At 42.0% G+C, this 20,270-nt stretch overlaps 1 protein-coding gene across 1 annotated transcript in view; it reads left to right on the top strand.

Moving 5' to 3' along the window:
- The first annotated feature begins 12,145 nt into the window (after nt 1–12,145).
- BRD10 (bromodomain containing 10) overlaps nt 12,146–20,270 on the top strand; it is a 54,433-nt gene continuing 46,308 nt past the window's right edge. Inside the window, exons 1-2 of the mRNA XM_064176732.1 lie at nt 12,146–13,349; nt 15,191–15,391. Of these exons, the coding sequence (XP_064032802.1) occupies nt 12,835–13,349; nt 15,191–15,391 (716 nt within the window). The 5' untranslated portion in view covers nt 12,146–12,834. The remainder of the gene's footprint in view (nt 13,350–15,190; nt 15,392–20,270) is intronic.

Below are 20,270 nucleotides of genomic sequence, written 5' to 3'. Positions count from 1 at the left end.
TGTCCCGTAACTTGTATTTGGAGTTACAAAGTAAATGCTGAGTCTGCCTCATCTTGCTGAAATTGTGTTATCTCTGAGCATGCTAAACAAAAGACAAATCCTTTTGATTCTTTTTTTTTCATGAAGTCCGAAGTGGGACCTGACCTCTTCGAACATTTAACTGACTCAGATGGCAAATGTGGGCAGTAATGCCAGCTTGTGAATTTTCAGAGAAGTTACTGTGCTAGGTGCTCATCATCAACAAAATGTCAAGACTTTTTTAGATACAGGATGCTCAAAATCGGGCATTTAATATCTTACAGAACATTCTTACTGAAAACGTGCCAAGTTAAGCAGTCAGGGAATCATCTTCTCCTGATCTGCCTTCCATATACAGCAGCTGCCAATGCAAATGTATGTTGAGTTAGACCTAAATCCTTAATGAAATTATTTCTTTTTCAGAATTAACGTGATACCAAGGAAGCCATTTAGATTCATTGCATCTGCATTATTTACACGTACTGCTGTACAAAAGGAGGATGATTACAAGCCAAAACTCTGAAGAATTCCTGAATAGGGAAGGCCAGATTAAAAAAAAAAAAAAATTCAGAAGTGTACTCTGCAAGTGTATAAATTCTTAGTAAACTTTCTATTGAGAAATACAGGCAAGCAATCTGGAAGATCTGAAGGTCTGCACTTAAAAAACTTGTGACAGACCTTCTCCAGAACACACTAAGCTCCCTGAAAGGAACAACAAAAGCTTTCATACTTTGAATTCTTTCACATGTCCCTTAAGACTGATGCATATAAATGCTCTCTTTTCAGTACGCCTTTCCTCTCACACCGTATTCTTACATAGCTGCGAATGACTCCCACTTAATTATAACTCATGCTGCGTGCCTCTTCCTATATTTATTTCTTTATTTTAATGTCTTTCACTTCCATTTGTTAAGTTCTCTTCTCTTTTCTGTTAAGTATATGCTGCTTGAAGGCAGCTAGAAGAGCTGGATACACTTGTTGGCTGCAGATCTAATCAGCCACTCTTTGTTTTGGAAACTTGGGTCTGTTTTGTGTTTTGTTTTTCATCTAAGCTAAAGGAAGCCAAAAACTTGATTAATAGCTATTTAAACTGCTGGAATCTGATCTATTTGAGCACATCTGTGGCCAGTGGCAGCAACATCACCCTAAGAGCACAGGGATTTTTGAATTTTCTCCCACTGCATAGACCATATCAATTAATTTATATAACAGAAGCAAAGTATTTCTCATATAGCTTCTCTTGCCCCATTAACAATCTAATTTGTCCTTAGCCATCATTCCCTTTTCCATTTAACCTTCAGACACACATGACCATAAAATTAAATCAAATTCATTGCATGAAATCAGAATTTATTTTTTTTTTCATTCACGTGATGGCATGACCCAAATATTATCTCATGCTATATTGGTACTCTCATAGTAAGGTATCTCTAAAACTACATTTCTGAAGAGAATCAGAATGGGTTTGCATGTATCAGGTTGCAGATGAAAGTCGTGCATCCAAAGAACATAAGTAACTTCTTCAAGTTTGTTTCAATTTAACAGTAGATTAAAAAGAACTTCTGGCATCTTACCGCTAATAAATAATAAAGTTATCATGCCTTTCAGTCAGACTTTATGAAATCTGTACAGAAATATATTAAAATAAACATAAACTAGACTAAGGAAGAGATTTCAGAAGAAAACTTCAAAGTGAACTAAAAAAAAAAAAAATCACTATTCATCAGAATCCACACAAGTAGTCCGATAAAATAATCTTTAAACAAAGCCTATTTAAAAACTTGCTGCAACCTTCCACTCTCGCTTACCTTTTTTTTTTCGCCTGTTGTTGTCTCTGATGGGATACTGCTACTCAGCGGAATGGTAGAAGCAGCTTTGTAACAGCCAATTTATTGCCTGAACATATGGCAGGAAGCCAAACCCCTGAATATAAGAAAGTTTGTACCTAATCTTTTAGATCTCTGCCTTTATTCGTTTACATCAACAGCCTCATGGCTCTACCTGCTGCTGGAATCCCAGGAATGCTGGAAATAGTAAGAACAAACTTTTAAACAGCTTTTTCTCTATGACGTTACAGAAGCTGTCCTCTGTGGAACTGCATGGAAAACTGTAGCCAGTATTTCTGTGTATTGCCTGAATATACTCATAAAAATTATTTTGATATTCCGAATACAATATTGTTATGTTTCTGGGTGTCTGTTATTCCTTCCAAGCCTGATTTGAGGGCAGATGCTGGGTTTATACAAAGATATTAAAAGGAGGAATGTAATCTGGGCTGCAGGAAGCTTGAAACAAGTTATTTCCTTAAACATTTACCCAGCTGTTAAGTGGACTTTGCAGGTGTTGCAGCAATAGCAGTAGTTGGACTTCTTGTGACATGAATGGACTCGTTTAAAGCTAATGTACTGCATTTCTTTGCCCATAAAGCTCTGATAATATTTTTAATCACATAAGAACTAGCTCTTTTATCATCACATTTGGCATGTTCACTTGGCTTTATCTATCTGCCTAAGTACACTGTTAACCTTTCACTCACCTATTGGTCCTTCCTCTTGACGCACATTTTCAGAGCAGTGAATCACACTCCTACTTAACTCACTGAAATATGAACCTCCTCTGAAAACAGTGACAACTTTTTCTTTTTTCTAGAGCTTAAAATTAAAAACCTACAGTGTTTATCTAGAATTTGCACACTGTGTCAAGGAAGTTGTGTAATTTACTTATGTCATGTTTAGGAAAAGACTTCTTTAGTTCATTAGCCCTTACTGGACACCGACATTTTACCAGAACAGTAGAAAGACTTTGTTAAAGGATATATTTAATGACAAAGCAATTTTGAATTTTGGAAGTCTCTGGCTAGAAGACTGAAAAATACAAGAAGAATTCTAAATTTCAGCACAGGACAAATGCAATGAAAAACATATGATGCAGCAGAAGTACATTCTTTTAGCACACTTGTTCAGAGTGGGTCAAGGTCCAACGCTTGCAGCATCTGTGTTTTTTGGTAAGAAGGAGATGGATCCAGGTTGAAAGGTGCAGACTGCATATCACATGAGCCATCCTTACAGGCTGTGTCTGTTCCTAGGTTGTAACACAACACTGCAGGTTTAAATGAAGTCTTTGTGGACACTAAAGCCACAGCACAGTATGATTTTTTAATTTTAAATGACCAACTGTATGAACCTTATAATACATTACATCAACACTACTGTAGGATAGTTAAGTAATAACATATACATATGTCAGCAGCAGCCACAAAAAGAAGCAATCTTAAACTAATTGTAATTGATGTAATCTGGGTAGATTAAGTCATGTAAATTCTGAGAATGCATTCACATTGCTGATTGATACCCACCTGAACATGAGGCAGCAGTGTGCCCAGGTGGCCAAGAGAGCCAGTGGCATCCTGGCCTGCATCAGCAATGGTGTGGTCAGCAGGAGCAGGGAGGTCATTCTGCCCCCGTACTCTGCACTGGTTAGACCACACCTTGAGTACTGTGTTCAGTTCTGGGCCCCCCAGTTTAGGAGGGACATTGAGATGCTTGAGTGTGTCCAGAGAAGGGCGACGAGGCTGGTGAGAGGCCTTGAGCACAGCCCTACGAGGAGAGGCTGAGGGAGCTGGGATTGCTTAGCCTGGAGAAGAGGAGGCTCAGGGGTGACCTTATTGCTGTCTACAACTACCTGAGGGGTGGTTGTGGCCAGGAGGAGGTTGCCCTCTTCTCTCAGGTGGCCAGCACCAGAACAAGAGGACACAGCCTCAGGCTGCGCCAGGGGAGATTTTGGCTTGAGGTGAGGAGAAAGTTCTTCACTGAGAGAGTCATTGGACACTGGAATGGGCTGCCCGGGGAGGCAGTGGAGTCGTCGTCCCTGGGGCTGTTCAAGGCAAGGTTGGACGTGGCACTTGGTGCCATGGTCTGGCCTTGAGCTCTGTGGTAAAGGGTTGGACTTGATGATCTGTGAGGTCTCTTCCAACCCTGATGATACTGTGATACATTGCAGTCAAGCTTCCATCTTAGCCTTCACAGTTTATTTTAGATATTATTGTTGTTTGGACTAAAATTGACTAGGTCCTTGAGCATGTCTGGATCTGAAGTCTTGCTAGATCCAGATCAGTGGTGTTCAACAATAAATGGGAGTTTCAGTTTATTGGTTTTGTTACTGTTATAGTAGAGCATTTGCAGAAAACTCAGCAATAAAACAGCTGTTCAGCAATTTCACTGGCCAGCATGTGTTCCCATCAGTAATAATAGCATCAAAAGCAGGAACAACCAACATTGAATTATCTCAGATATCAAGCTGTTTTGGGAAAAGGACTAGGAGGAGGGACTACCTGCTGCAGGGGAAAGGGAACTGGCGGAGGGACACTTATATGGGAAGTTGTGAACACTTCTCTTCCCTACTGGCCATTCGGGAGCAATTTTCATTCTCTTTCTGTCTCCCCCTCCCTTCTCTCAACGTCTTTCTCTCATTGGTGCCTACATCTCCCTTTCCACTTCTCGTACTCTGTCTCTCACTCTTCTTTCTGGTTCGTTTTTATTTTTTAATTTTTCCTATTTTCACCATTAGAGTCAATGTATCTCATCAGCTGCAGACCTGCTAGTAACAGCATCCCTACCGATACAGTGCTAGGTCCTGCACATCACTGGACATATCTTCAAAACTTTCTTCTAATTCAGATTATCATCTCACAGTAAATTATCTCTAAAGCCAATAGTCTACAGAAAACAGCCATATTGATAAAAATGTCAACAAAAATAAAATAAAATTAGTTTTGGTACAACTACTGGCATGGAAATTAACAAGGAAAAATGCTTATAACTAGTTTGTTAGGGTTTTTTAGGTAAATGGATATTCATAAGCAAAAAGTCAATATTTGCAGCAATAAGGAGAAAAGTATTTCCTGGTACTACATGCTCTTACATGAATAATATTGAGCACACAGTAAACACCAGTAACCACATTTTATCAGCCAGTTAATTTGTAAACAATTTGCAGAAATAACTTAAAAAAAGGTCTCTCAAGCTGGAACAAACCTGAAACATAGTCAACTGAAAGAAAAAAAAACCAGATCAGAAACAAACCACATCCAATTCTAACTCCATTTTATTGCCAGATTTACACTAGTGAAAGTCTGATCACAAATAGTAATGTTTTAAATGAAGTCTATCTAACACATTTTCAGTGAAAGCTACCTGGAAACATCAAAACAGATGTGAATGTCAGGATGTTCAGATTTTTTGAGATGTCAGGTCAAAAATCCTTGCTCTAGTTTCTAGTCTAAAACTATAAGGGAATACAGACTACATTTTCATCATAGCAGACCATATACTTCTCATGTGTATGAGAAGTTCCTCTTCTTCACATGCAGGTCTTTCTCCACCAAAGGCATGAAGACATCAATCTGAGTATATTTAGTAGCTTACTGAAACAAACTGACATTTCTTTTTTTCTTGGAAATTGTAGCACTTTTAAAATATTCTGATATTTTACCATGAGCATCTAACAGTCAACTTTATCTTATTTCACATCCTGTTTATGTGGCATGCAAAAGACATACATAGGAATAGCAATTTCAGTGCTGTGTTATAGAGAAAACTCACCAGTGAGTTACAAAATATAGAAATGGGAACAAATATACAATTTAAAACTTTAAAAACAACATAAAGATAGATGACAAGTTCTATTACACTGCTTTTCAGGAGAAGCCTGGTTTAGCAATCTAATAAAAAGTAATTACCACATGCAGTGGACTTCAAAGGCAATCTGGAACAACAACAAAAAAACCTCAGAAACAAAAAAAAATATGAGTTTGTTAAACTGCTTTACTCTTTCTCTACTTCTGAAAAATAACAGACTTGAATCACAACAGAATTTTGAATCATAGCATGCCATTTTAATTTAAGTCCAATATCTAGTCATGGGAACATAATTAATTTTTTTATGCATTGCAACACATTGTAAAATGCAGCTGAAAGTTATTTAGTGCAAAGTTTTGGTTTTCAGCACTACTTGCTACATACAGAACTGTGACAATTGAGGCACGGACTCTGCAAAATCCCAAGCGAAGATATTTATTGTATAATTTACATCTCTTAAGTACTTTTTTGAGTTCTGTTCACAAAGCAGTCAGGACACTGTGGCATATTGTGACCAGTCCATTAAAAAACAGAGCATGGCTTGTTCCTTTCATTCTTACTCCTGTTATATTATCTCTATGTTTACTTTAGGGGTTTAGCAGCGTCTCTGAAACATGCTTCTCACCACACAGAACACTGAGTGCACAACAGGTTACAGTTAGGGAAATGCCCCATAGGTGTAAAATTCAAGGGTGCTCTGTTTTCTGACAGCTTGTACATCCAGTCAGCAAGGAGGACAGTTTTAGCAATAAGAAGTAGTACTGAGGTCCTGAATGGGAGAAAGATAAAAGTAGCATTGGTGCGATACATGAAAAGATGAAAAATAACAACTCATCTGGAATATTTCAAAGATTATTTTCTTGACACACCAAGAAATTTTGTGCAGCTAATAAAAATGTGGCAGACTCTAAAAAGAAAAGTACTTTGGTAGTGTCTTCTGAATTTTGGTATTATTTTTATTTGCCATTATGTAAGCAAAAGGACCATGTGACATACAGCTCAACTGTTTCTGCTGGCAGTGCTAATTCGGTTACCTCATGGAAGACTCCAAAGTTCCTTAATGTGGGCTGCCTTGTATGTCATTGTGGGGGTCAACAGTAGCAGAAAATTGGATTTTGGACCTCTAGGTTTAATGCAGAAACTAAAGGAAGCAGAATTAATTAATAGAAAGTTGATCAGTCACCGTGACACTGCAAGGAGAAGATACACTGAGTGGATATGTGTTACACAGATTTTTTTTTCTGATATGTGGAGCATAACATAAACTTGAAGCTGGAAATAGTTTATCATGCCCCTTTACTGCTTTACTTACTACAGAAGCAAACAGATAACATAATTTCAGGGTTTAGAAAGCCTAGAGTTTCACAGGAAGAAACATAAAATCCTGCTTTTCTTCCTGAGCACTGCTTCTGTATTTCTGCCACAGAGATCATAATTTTTTTTTTCATCTTGCACTCTAAAACAGGCAGTTTCTGACCTGCTAGGATACAGCTTTCCAGTGTCTTAACATGCACATTACAATTCTGCAGGCCTAAATGGCTCTATGAGAGTGGTCAAATGGTGATATATTCCGTCACAAAAATGCTAGAAGACCTTTGGATTTAAGAGGTTGTGTCAAATATTTTACACACTTTCTGAGAATTATTATAAATCTCTGAGTGTACATATAGTCTGTTGTTAAATACCGATAAAGACCACAAGTAAGTCAGGAAGTTATAACTTTTGGGGTTTGCCTGCTAGTTCATGGTACTTAAAATATGTGTAGCCACTAGCTGTTCTGCTATAGTTGAACAGCACTGATTTAAGTGTGAAAATATATGTAATACATCAGGTTAGGGCACACTATATAAACTTCATGATAATACTCAAATCAAGTTTCAGGAAGACACTAAACATTTACATTGTTTATGGTTTGCTATAGACGGCCAGCCAGAAGTAACTTTAGATCCCTGATTTTGACCTCTATGACCTGCTGAATTTTCCTCATCCAATAATAAGGTCAGAGGAAAAGGGCACTGGTCATGTCTGATAGTTGTCTCCATTCCTTTACAAGATCATCCTGTCCTTTGTGAACTCTGTTTGGATAGTTATCTTCCCCAAGCGTGTATCAGATTTCTCCCTCATGGTATAACTTTATCTGCTTAACATTTCCTCAGACACTGTGGATAACATAGTAACTGCAAAATTTCTTGCCATTTTTGTGACAACATGAAGGCAGAGGAGCTCATGCAGTGTAACTTTCTGTCTTAGAGATGATGATGTAAATCCACATTTGTAATTATTTTTTATGGCTAAAAAAGAATATATATATCTATATAACGACATTTTAGAAAAAAAAATATACAATATAGGGAGAAAAAGTAGAATAAGCCTCATTGAAGTGTTACATTTACCAGTTCTGTTTAATTTGAGCAGTATTTTTTTACTGTTATGTGGACCATAACTCCTATTATTCATATTGAATGTGGTAAGATATAACTCCATTTTATCACTGCTATGTATTTCTAAAGTTTGTTTGCTTTTGCTCCAGCAGTTATGTCCTGGGTATACCAAAATGGAGTGCTACTTCTAACTTAGAACAGCAGCTGGCTATGTTTTTTATTCAATGGTGCACTCATGTGGCAAGACTCAGAAAATACATAGATAGTATATTGCCAAAAGAGCAGACAAGCTGATACTGCTTCTGAGCCTTCTGAAGGGATTATCAAAGCATGTTTGCAAGTGATTCCAATCAGAATTAGAAGGGCCCTCCATCCAATGAGATGGAGGAAAAGACCAAATGTGGATCTGATGGCTTGGTAAGTTGAACCCAGGAAGAGGCTTTAGTAGATACAGGCACTCAGTGTAATCTGTTGCCATCAGACTACGAGGGGTGGAACGTATCTGTGTTTCTGGTTCGACAGAGGGGGATTCCTACACCTGGATTTGTTGGAGGTTAGGCACCGGAATGCAGGCCAGTTTGCCTTCTCTTGGAGGGGTGGAAGAAGTCACTGGAATTGACTGCCACAGAGATAGAAACATAGCTCCACCATCTAGACTGATCATGGACTGATCCAGGCTGTCCTAGAGCAGGGTGGAGCCCCAGGGCATTTGCAGTGAGTTTTCTTTGTACTGCTGGGGATGAGATTTAACAAGGCCAAGTGCAGGGTTCTGCACTATGGCCACAACAACCCCAAGCAGCGCTAGAGGCTGGGGACTGAGTGGCTGGAGAGCAGCCAGGAAGAAAGGGACCTGGGGGTACTGATAGATAGTAGGCTGAAGATGAGCCAGCAGTGTGCCCAGGTGGCCAAGTGAGCCAATGGCATCCTGGCCTGCATCAGGAACAATGTGGCCAGCAGGACCAGGGAGGTTATTCTTTCCCTGTACTCAGCACTGGTCAGGCCACACCTTGAGTGCTGTGTCCAGTGCTGGGCTCCTCAATTCAAGAGAGATGTTGAGGTGCTGGAAGGTGTCCAGAGAAGGGCAACAAAGCTGGTGAGGAGCCTGGAACACAAACCAAATAAGGAGAGGCTGAGGGAGCTGGGGTTGTTTAGCCTGGAGGAGGCTCAGGAGTGACCTCATTGCTGTCTACAACTACCTGAAAGGAGGCTGTACCCAGGTGGAAGTCAGTCTCTTCTCCCAGACAACCAGCAACAGCACAAGGGGACACAGTCTCAAGTTGTGCCAGGGGAAGTACAGGCTGGATGTTAGGAGGAAGTTCTTCCCAAAGAGAGTGATTTGCCCTTGGAATGGGCTGCCTAGGGAGGTGGTGGAGGCACTGTCCTTGGAGGTCTTCAAGCAAAGCCTGGATGAGGCATTTAGTGCCATGGTCTGGATAACTGTCTCGGGCTGGGGGACAGGGTGGACTGGACGATCTTGGAGGTCTCTTCCAACCTGGTTGATTCTATGATTCTATGATTCTCATTTTGATTGAGAATGGGCAGTGAGTGATGTATGATGTACGTTGTTTGATGTTAGTTGCTGCTGAGCATGACACAAGATGGTATAGAATAAATATTGAGAATGTAATGAGTTAAGCTTAATCTATTGTCATCATGCCAGCTTCAAAATGGAAGTGCTGGCTGGAGCAAAGTGTTACGTGTTTGAAGTTCAGGTTGTAACATGAGAGGTTTCCTGCTCTGTTTGCTTTTTGGCTCTGGGTTTCTGCGTTAAAGGGAAAAGACTGCATTAAATTAGCACAGCACCTGTACACTGAAAGATTGTAAGCAGCTGGGGAGATGGTAACTGGTTAGCTGAAACATATCAAATTAACTTTACTGTTGCCATTTCTAGACTTTGTGCAGTTCTATTTCAGGGAGAAAGAAGCCCTTTGGAGGACATTTCCCACATTTTCAGCTATCACAACATTGTGTTGCTTTGTATAATGTTAAGTGCCAGTGTGCCGATGGTTATCCAGGAGCAAAGAGACACGGCAAATCATACAGGGCAGAGCACTAACACAAGCTGCAGCACCACCATATTCAAGCAAGATGAACAGGATTTGTCATCCCCTGTCTCCTCCAATGATACACATTTGATCCAATTGAAACAGCTAGACTACTGATAGTCTTGTTTAGCTCCCCTCCCCTCCCCTCCCGAATTTATACACTCAGCCAGTAGAGCACACGCCTACACATTAGCATAAGTAGTCAGGGACGACCCACCACGTATGCCTAAGTCCACGCCTCGTTGTTCTCGTTAGTGAGGTCCGTTATCTACCCCTTCTGAGATAAGCTGCATGTGAGAACCAAGGTCTATTATTACAACGATCTGCCTGTTGTCACTTCTCTTTGCTCCAATCCCACAGCAGTCCTGCACCTGCACCCCACAGCTTTTGTGCATTCTGCATTCCCACACATTACTTCTATATAATTTCCAATTTTATGTGAGTCTTGTTATTTTACTCCTTTGAGATAAATTCCACATTGTGTCTGGAGTAAAACCAGCACACTGTAGTATGAGTAAATGTTCCAGAGAGATAACAAGACTTCAGGGATCAGCACTTGTGCATAAGCTACACCAGGGCTTTGTAGACTAGCACAGGAAAATCAGGATACAGAGGGGTTTTGCTAACCTCGTGGAGCCCATATTTCTGTCCTGTAGGCATGACCTGCAGAAGAAAACACGGCCTCTTCTGCAAAAACAGCTTGACAGAAGCATTCATGATATCTGGATGTGACCAAACAAGGATGAAGGGGACAGAAATTTCTTGGTTTCCTTAGAATGCTAAAGCATGGAAGGGTGGTCCGACCTTTTTTTAGTATCACAAAGTCTAATTAATTGCCGTTCATATGGTGTCATGAGCAGGTTCTCATGAGCAATCTCTGCAAACTTACCTTGCAGAACGGATGAGAACACCCCTATAGAAACAAAGGAAGTAGAGGCTTGATCAGAGAGAACTTGATCTTGCCTCTCTTCCTTCCCCCGTACTCTGTTGTCCTCCTAGCAGAGTCCCCTAAGCTTTAGTCATGTATGTTGGAGCACTCTAACCTGTGCACACGGGATCCTAGCATCAAAAGATGTTGGGGGTTGGAAGGAACCCAAGGAGATCGAGTCCAACCTCTCTGCCAGAGCAGGACAATACTATCTAACACAGATATCAGAGGAACACATACAGACAGGCCTTGAAAGTCTCCAGAGAAGAAGACTCCACAGCCAGTCTGGGGAGCCTGTTCCAGTGCTCTGTGACCCTTACAGTAAAGAAGTTCCTCCTTGCGTTGAGGTGGAACCACTTTTGCTGCAACTCACACCCACTGCTCCTTGTCCTATCACAGGGAGCAAGTGAGAAGAGCCTGTCCCATCCCCCCCTCCTGTTCAGCCTTCAGATACTTTTAAAACATCTATCAAATAGCCTCCAAGTCTTCTCTTTTCCAAACAAAAAGTCACGAAAGTCACACAAGTCGCTGTGTGCCTGGTGCTTAATACCACTACTGTAGAGTTTCTTTGAGCCCAGGCACTTGTCTCACTATGTCGTTGCAGATGTGAAGAGGACTGCAGGGTGCTTAAGGGCAAATCTGAAGGGCCTGCCGCTGCACCACTGGGTATACCTCAGTGTAACTACTCGCAGCTTCGCTCACAGAACATTTAACTCCCCGAGGAAGTACTTCAGCAAGAGCTTTCGCAAACTTCATAAGGCTAATGGATGAGTGTCTTTAACGGCAGCTTCGCCCTTCGGGAAAACCGCAATTTGGGTGTCCATTGCACAGGGGTGGAGGTTCATTTTGGCCAGGCTGCTGGGTGTTACTACGCAGCAGCGACGATAAACGCGGCGAACCAAAACAGTATGAAAGACCATGGGCATTCACCCAGCCTCACGACAGTGCATCCTCCCCACGCCTGCTGCGTGACGCGAATCGCCCTACACCGACACGGCTCTCCTCTACGCCTGCGCACCGCGGCCCGCCGCTAGAGGCGGGGAACGCCCTCAGGCTGAGAAGCGCCGCTCCGCACCTGGCGCGCTGTGATGACGTAGCCTCACCTGGCGCCCCGCTGCCAGCGCGCCACCCCGGGCGCATGCGCACTGGGCCGTGTGCCGCGTGCCCTCCCGCGCGGCCGCTGGGCCTCTGCTGTCCTCCTGCCCTTCCTCCCGCGCGCGCCGGCCGTTAACGGGCGCTGCCGCGCGCCGGGGCTGCCGCGCCGTGAGGCGAGGAGGGAAGCGCTCGCCGCGAACGCCAGCATTCGCCCCCCGCCTGACCGCTCACACTCGTTAGAACCGGGCTGCGGGCGAGCGGAGCAGGGACACCCTGTCACGGAGAGGGGGCGGAGGCGGGGAGTGGAGCGAGGGGATGAAGTCAGCTGGGGTATGATAAGGAAAGAGGGATGAGCCGCACCGGCAGCCTCTGAGGGCGCGGCGTCTGAGCAGGCGGGGCCCTACGCAGGCCAGGGCGCGGCAGCCGGAGCCGTAGGGAGGACTAGAGCCGGGAAGAGGCGGGCTGGCGCGGCGGCCGGCTGCTGGCTCCACCTCGGCAGCCACCGCCCGCCCTTCGCGGTTGGGGGCGGGGCTGAGGCCGTCCCGGGCTGAAGCGGCGGCGGCTTGAATCGTGTCTCCGTACCTAGATGAGCCTCATGTTCATTATCCGGCTGGGAGAGGGAGAGCGCGACCGCGGAGGCCCTTAGCGGGTGCTGAAGGGTCAGCCCGTCGCTGGCACCTCTCCTGGAGCCGGCGAGACGCTCTTCGTGAAGGAGAAGGGGGGAAGGAGACATGGACTCTGCAGAGCCCGCGGCCGCCGCCAGTGGAGACCTTTCGGCAGATCGGTCCTCGTCTGGCCGCCTTCGGTTCTGTGAGGAGGAGATGGACAAAGAAGGAGAGAATGGGGAAGGGAATAGCGGCGGTTGCTCCTGGAAGCATAGCCTGAATCCTGAGCTACAGCAGGGATACCGCATCTTGAGCGAGTTTCTCTTGGAGAAGTACCGACCTCTGACAGCACCGTTTTTAAAGCCCTCCGCAGATCAGGCATACCCCGGGGAAGAAGGAGGTGGCTCCCTGTCGAGTTGTAACGGCAGTCACTCCTTTCAGCAGTTGCCAGCTGGAATGTGGCTGTTGAAGATGGAAGAGAAATTTTCCACGGGCCAGTACGCAGGGATAGCAGATTTCGTGAGTGACTTCCGGCTGATGCTGGAGACATGTTACCGGTTGCACGGTGTGGATCACTGGCTTTCCAAACAGGCCCAGAAGCTGGAGATGATGCTGGAACAGAAGCTGGCGCTGCTGTCCCGGTAGGTGTGGAAAATTAGGGGCCCTGCTAGATGTTGTTTACATAAAGTAGAACAGAAGGTTGTGCATTATTTGCGTGTGTTAAACCCAACAACACAACCCATAAAACAAATCCTCAAGAACAACAAAAACAAAAAGAAACCACACTAAAACATCTGAACTTTTAATATTTGCACAGAGAGGAAATGTCTCTGCAAGTATTTCCAAATGTGAATTCAAAATGCTTTGGAAATTCCAGTGTGAGATAGGGCCCAACATTTCCTGGCTAAGATTTTCTTTCTGAAAGAAGTCTTTTATAAGCACGGAGGCACAGTTCTTCAGACAAGATGTCAAATGCTCCATTCTTTGTTTTATGCTGTCTATGGCAAGTGAAGCTATTCAAATTCAGTGTGAGCATCAGGCTCTTTAAAATTGTGAAAGTTTTAATGTCTTTAAAATCTTTAGCTAGTGTATCAGTTTTAAAATGGCATATTTTAAAATAATCATAAAAGATAAAGCTTCATACTAGTTTTAAATGGCAAAATGTAAATTGTGGTGTATTTAAATACAGGAACTTACCAGACAAAATAGCAGAAGCATAGAAAGTTGTTAAGCTACATAGTTAAAAGCTGAATTTAAATCTCAGATGAAATACATGCTTTGTCATGAGTTTGATATAAGCTTAGTTTAATTATATTCAGAAAACCATCGTGGCTTCTTACAGCGAATCCTCCACCAATCTTCTGAGTGATGTAGTATTTTGCATGTAAAAACCAAGAGCATTTTTTGTCAAAGAGTGACACAGAGCATTATCCTCAGCTGGTAAGAAGAAGCTTGTGTGGCCTGCTAGGAACACTTGAGGAACGTGGTGCAGAATTAAACCAAATAAGCCAGAATTAATGCTTTCTGTGTTGTAGCCATTCTGTGCTTGAAACTGAGTAACAGGAATTTTGGGACACTTTGAGGCAGAAGGGAAGGAGCTGAACTTAATGAGATGCAGTTCTTGGTAGTTTGCTTCATTAAAAAAAAAGTCAGAATTCCTGTTACTCCTGGCAAATAAATAGCTAACCAAATGCCTCGTGGAAGATTTGTGCCAAGTTAATTTCTGTATGTTGTGTATACTAACATCTCAACTGTGAACTGAGGAACATTTTTGTTGAAGGCTTTGTTGCATAATACAACTATTTCTTGGTTTATGTAGAATCTGAGAATTCTCAATTCATTTTATTATCATCTCCATGAGATAGTGAAATCAATTTATATACTCTGTCATCCAGCAGAAACTTTTTCCATCTTCCTACAAATGTTTTCAGAGGTTGTGTAACCAACTGCTATTTCTCATACCAGTTTTGCCAGCGTGCTTGAAACAGTTTAAGATGAAAAATAACTTTACAACCAAATTTTTAGTGTTTTGCTTTTCATCTCTTTTAATTTTTAATAAAATGGAACTGTGTTGAGCACACACCCCCAGTCCATACAAACAAGTTTGCTGGAATTTTTTTCTGAATATTCAGATGTCTTCTGAAAATGGTAATTTCTTTCCTCAGGTCTTGTGGAAGCATTTTCTTTCCAAATATTTGTGGACTGATACAGGCAATAGAACACATACAATCCCAGAATAGTATATATGTGGTTACTTGAGATAAATACCCACCAATCTTAATAGGTGTGAAAAATTACAGTAATTGATTTGGTTTGAGTTTAAAGTTTAATAAAGGAACTTTCAAAGTGGAAAAAGCCAGCAGATGAAAAATAACTGGTTTTTTTCTGAGTAAATACACTTTATTTCTTGTCAATAGTGTAGGCATTGAAGTGCTGTTTCAGTGAAATCATAATAGTGAACAGGCTTGCTTTTTAATCCTAGGCATTTAAGAGAGAAAACATCTATAGCTGTAACTTCAAGAGGATGCTGTGGGTTGGAAGACGAGAAAGGAGCAGCATGCATTTCAACAAGACGTCGTGCTATGCCTTGCAATTTTCTGGGCTTGTCAACAGGCACGTTTGAGTCTGTGATGGTTCAGGTTGTTAGACAAGAGGAACAGCTGAGATCAAAAGAGGAAAAGAGGTAATAGGAAAAACTGTTTTGTTTTGGGTTTACGTAATTATGTGTTCTATTTCTCTATAGGGGCAAACTCCTCAAGGATTTTTTAGGTAAATGAATGTTGTAGTACTCTTTGTCTTAAATTATTATTTAATTCCAGTCAGTGCTAAGTGTTGACTGTGGTATGTTTCACTCAGGAAAATTAAGCTTATGAGCTTGTACACTTGTATATTTGAGAGGCTATTTCTGAACATGGAGCATGATGCTGAGACAATATTAACTTAAGGAAATAAAGTACTTCTATTTTTTTTTCGAAGTTTACAGTTTTGGAGATTTTTCCAGTTCAGTCATTTTGCAGGTAATCTTTATTTCAATCTTTTGCTGACTTAAGTGTTAGCTAGTACTTTTTTTCCCCTAGAAATAGGTAAATCTGCTTCTAATCCACCTCATACCTTGCGAAAAAATCCCGAATATCACTAGTGTTATTGTTTCTCTGTTAAAATTCTATTTATTTGTGTTAAAATGTGTATTCTAGACCTCAGAACTTGTTGTTTGGATTTTAATTGTACAATAGAGTGAGTAGAACATATTCACTGATGAGATAAAAATTTTGGTTTCACACATCCATTTTAAGCATGTTCATGCAAACCTGTAGTAGTTAACAGTTACATCCATGTTTCTGGATATACTCCAAAGTTCCAGATCCTGTGCAAAGCATTCTTTACAGTGATTAATTCTGCAGAATGTTGTATAATAACAGAAAAAGATCACAGCTAGCTTCCTTCTTTATGCTGTATTTTTTTTAACTCTGTGACTTATGAGGAAGCAATAAAAATGTCGATGGATAGCTCAGATTATCTCCCCAAAATAATCATGCTTCAGGTAGTTTCTTGGCTTTTCTTATTTCCCAGTGGATCCATAATATTTTCAAGGTAACTTAGACCTCTCTATACCAGTTGTTTCCCAGCTTACCAAAACACAAATACTCCAAAAGCATAGAGATATTTTATAAAAAAAGCTTGGATATTGAAATATCTATAAAATTATTAATGTGTTCCGAGCATATACAAACATTTGAAGTGGTTATGTAAATAGTGTGACTTAAGACCCTAAGATAGGACATGATTAAAAAATGTATTACATCTTCCAAAAACTACCTTGAATTATTGCTGAAGTATATATTATGTTGACTATATTGTTTTTTGTTCGGCAGAGAAGGTTATAATTCAGCTTCTTTTTGTCAAACACACTGAGCTTGACACAGAATAGATACTTCTGAACCTATATGCAAGGTGCTTCCTTGAATAGTTTTAATTGGAATGCAGTTGCAGTATTCCTTAGAGTTACAGTCTTGGCCCATTGGCACATGTGCATTTTCATTACTGAATTTGGCTCTTCACTCACACTTTCTGTAGTAAAAATGAAGTTTGCTGAAATAAAATTGCATGTATACCTCTTTAAAGCTTATACTAAATCTACAAGGAGAATTCAAGTGAAAACATGTGATTCTAACAGCTATCTGCATCTTTTTTTTCAGGCCACAAAATGTTAATGCAGAATTCCTCTTTATTTTAGTGTTTCCCAGTAGAATTCATGGGATGAACTGTATTCATAAAACTAAAGAGCTACTTTGGTGGATAGAAATTATTTTGTTGATTATTTTTAAAATAGTTTTTTATGAATTTGCATTTTATTACATATTAATATAGATATAAATATATAATAATTGCATTGTATCATTGGCATAGTTTTTAATTCTATTATATAATCAAATTATATTACCATTAATTAATTATTGCTTCACTTAGTCTTTCACCATAGTTGTAAAAGAAGAGTGCCCAAATCTGTTTCTGTAATACAGGTTATCCTGTGTCAAGAGTATAATTATGAATGACTGTGATGGGTAAACTAATTAGGATTTTAAGTTCTACTGTACTGAACTTTGCCTTTCTCTGTGGCTCACTGTTCCCACAAAATTGTGTGTAGTGTAGTAGTATAACTTGGCTGGTGTGCTGGCAAGTTAGTTGTGTTTGGATATGAAGCACCTGTCATTCACCAGACTTGTAAATGAGTTGTCAGAATACCCATCCACAAGAAGGATTGAAAGGAGGAGCCAGAAATCTACAGACCTGTCAGCCTGACCTCAGTGCCAGTCAAGGTCATGGAACAGGTCATCTTGTGTGCCATCACAAAGCACCTACAGGATGGCCAAGGGATCAGGCCCAGCCAGCATGGGTTTAGGAAGGGCAGGTCCTGCCTGATCAACCTAATCTCCTTTTATGATCAGGTTACCCACCTGGTGAAAGTGGGGCAGGCTGTGGATGTAGTCTACCTGGACTTCAGCAAAGCCTTTGACACAGTCTACCACAAGAAGCTCCTAGCCAAGCTGGCAGCTCATGGCTTGGACAGATTCACTCTGTGCTGGGTCAGGGACTGGCTGAATGGCAGAGCCCAGAGAGTGGTGGTGAATGGTGCCACATCCAGTTGGCAGCCAGTCACTAGTGGTGTTCCCCAGGGGTCAGTGCTGGGCTGAGTCCTGTTCAATATCTTTATTGATGATCTGGATGAGGGGATTGAGTCCTGCGTCAGTAAGTTTGCAGATGACACCAAGCTAGGAGCCAGTGTTGATCTGTTGGAAAGTAGGAGAGCCCTGCAAAGGGACCTGGACAGGCTGGATAGGTGGGCAGAGGCCAATGGGAGGAGATCTAACAAGGCCAAGTGCTACATATTAGGTAGCAATAAATAATTGTGGAATTATTATATAAATGGAAATGCTTCTCTTTGATATTTAGTTACCAAAACATAGAAGTAGGTTCTTAATGAAGTTTTAAAACCACCAGTGAATGACAGGAATTATCTGGCTGATTTCAGTGGGAATTAAGTGTTAGAGAACTGGAGGAAAGCCAGTATCACTCCAGTCTTCAAAAAGAGCAAGAAGGAAGACCCAGGAAACTATGAGCCAGTCAACCTCACCTCTATCCCTGGAAGGGTGATGGAACAACCTGTTCTGGGCATCACCTCAAATTATGTGGAGGAAAAGGTTGTGAGAAGTAGACAGTACGGATTCACCAAAGGGAAGTCATGTCTGACTAGTTAGCTCTTCTGCAAGGGCTTGACTAGATAGGCAGGGAATTATAGTTGCTGTTTCCTGACCTGACTTCTGCAAGGCTTTTGACACCATCTGCCAGCATGCTGACCAGCAAGATTAGAAAGTGTGCATTAGATGAGTGTACAGTGGAGTGGATTGAAAATTGCCTGAAAGATAGAGCTCTGAGGATTATGGTCAGTGGTACAGAGTCCAGGGGTACTGGGTCCAGTTCTGTACAGTATATTAATGACTTGGATGAAAGGATAGGGTATACCTTCAGCAAGTTGGCTGATGATGCAACACTGAGAGAGGTGGCTGACACACCAGAAAGCTGTGCTGCCATCCAGTGAGACATGAACAATTTGGAAGGTTGCACAGATAGTTCAACAAGGGCAGGCATAGGGTACTGCAACTAGAGAGGAATAGCACCATGCACCACTACAAGATGGGGACTGACCTGCTGGACAACAGCTCTTGGAAAAAAAATACCTGGGAATGCTGATGGACAGCAGGATGACTGTAAGCCAGGAATGTGCCCGGGTGGTCAAGGAAGCCATTGGTATTCAGGGATTGTCATGGAGGGGTTTCTTTTATTCCTCCTCTGTTAGGGGAAGGTGAGAAATTAATTTGAGGCAGTACTAATTTTTCATAAAATTATTTATTAAAATTAATATTTACAAATTTGTACCACCCCCAACCACTATGTAATCAAGTTCGTTGTGCAAAGTTATAAAAACAGTAGGGATATATTTACAGGCATTGGATTGTTAAATGGAAATATCAAATTATCAACAACTATAGACAGAGAAAGATTCCCTTGGGCTTAATGCCTCTTAACAACTATACTGTCTGCCCAGCAAGGGCTGAAACTGTGTCTGCTCTTAAGACAGAGGTAACTGAGTTTACAAAGGAATTAAAGCTTGCTCTTAAGTATTCATTATTAATCACCCTCCCGGGATTGTGCCACAGCGTGTGCCCAGTATTCGGGTCTTGGTGAAGCTGGAATCTGTCTCGGCCTGCAGGGGAATTATAAGTGTTCCCAGTCTCTGGGGTAAACAGGATTTTTCTGACCTTCTCTCCTAGTGTGAAGTGGTCTCTGCCTCGGTGCTGTTGCTTCTGGATGCTGTGTGTGTCCAGGGATGATCAGCTGGCAGGTTTTCCAGGTGCAGGAGAAGGATTTGTCCATGTAGCTTCTGACACGGTCGTCTGTACAGCTAGCAAGCTGTGTTTGTAGGTTAGCACACAGTCTGGAAGGGTCTGCTGAGTCTGGATCTTTCCAGGCTTACAGGACAGCTGGCAAGCAGGGTCTGCCGGGCTACAGGGAGAGTTGAGCTCCATAGATAAATGCAGGATAGCAAGCCAGTATGTACGGCTGCTCTAGGCTCAGGCAGGGGGCTCTCAGCTCCCCATATATGTATGGTGTGCAGGTGTGCATGCGCTCTGCTTCTCAAAGGGTTCACAGACAGCTTAACTGCGCCTTGAGATCAATGCAAGAGGTCTGAGCGTCAGTAATGTTTGCAAGAGAGTAAGGGCCTGACTCTGTGTCTAGGCCATGCAAGCAGGTCTGTACTGCTATGTGGATCAGAGAGCTGAGCTTGAACCTCTCAGTCTGAACCTCTGAACTCTCTGAACATGTGGTACTTCTTTGCACTCCTCTTTATAGACCCTGAGCCGAGATTCGTGGCTCATTTGGCCATCTAAGTGACCAATCAGGTTGGCAGTAAGCCAAACCCTTACCTTAATAGGCAGTAGATGTTTGCCTGGACCCTCCCAATAGGAGATTACCTGGGCGGACCCCAGGGGTACACGAACTGG

This window comes from Pogoniulus pusillus, chromosome Z (assembly GCF_015220805.1).
Source record: "Pogoniulus pusillus isolate bPogPus1 chromosome Z, bPogPus1.pri, whole genome shotgun sequence".
In the NCBI taxonomy this organism is placed as follows: domain Eukaryota; kingdom Metazoa; phylum Chordata; class Aves; order Piciformes; family Lybiidae; genus Pogoniulus; species Pogoniulus pusillus.
Note: the sequence above shows the minus strand (reverse complement) of the source record. Positions and strands in the feature narration are given on the sequence as shown.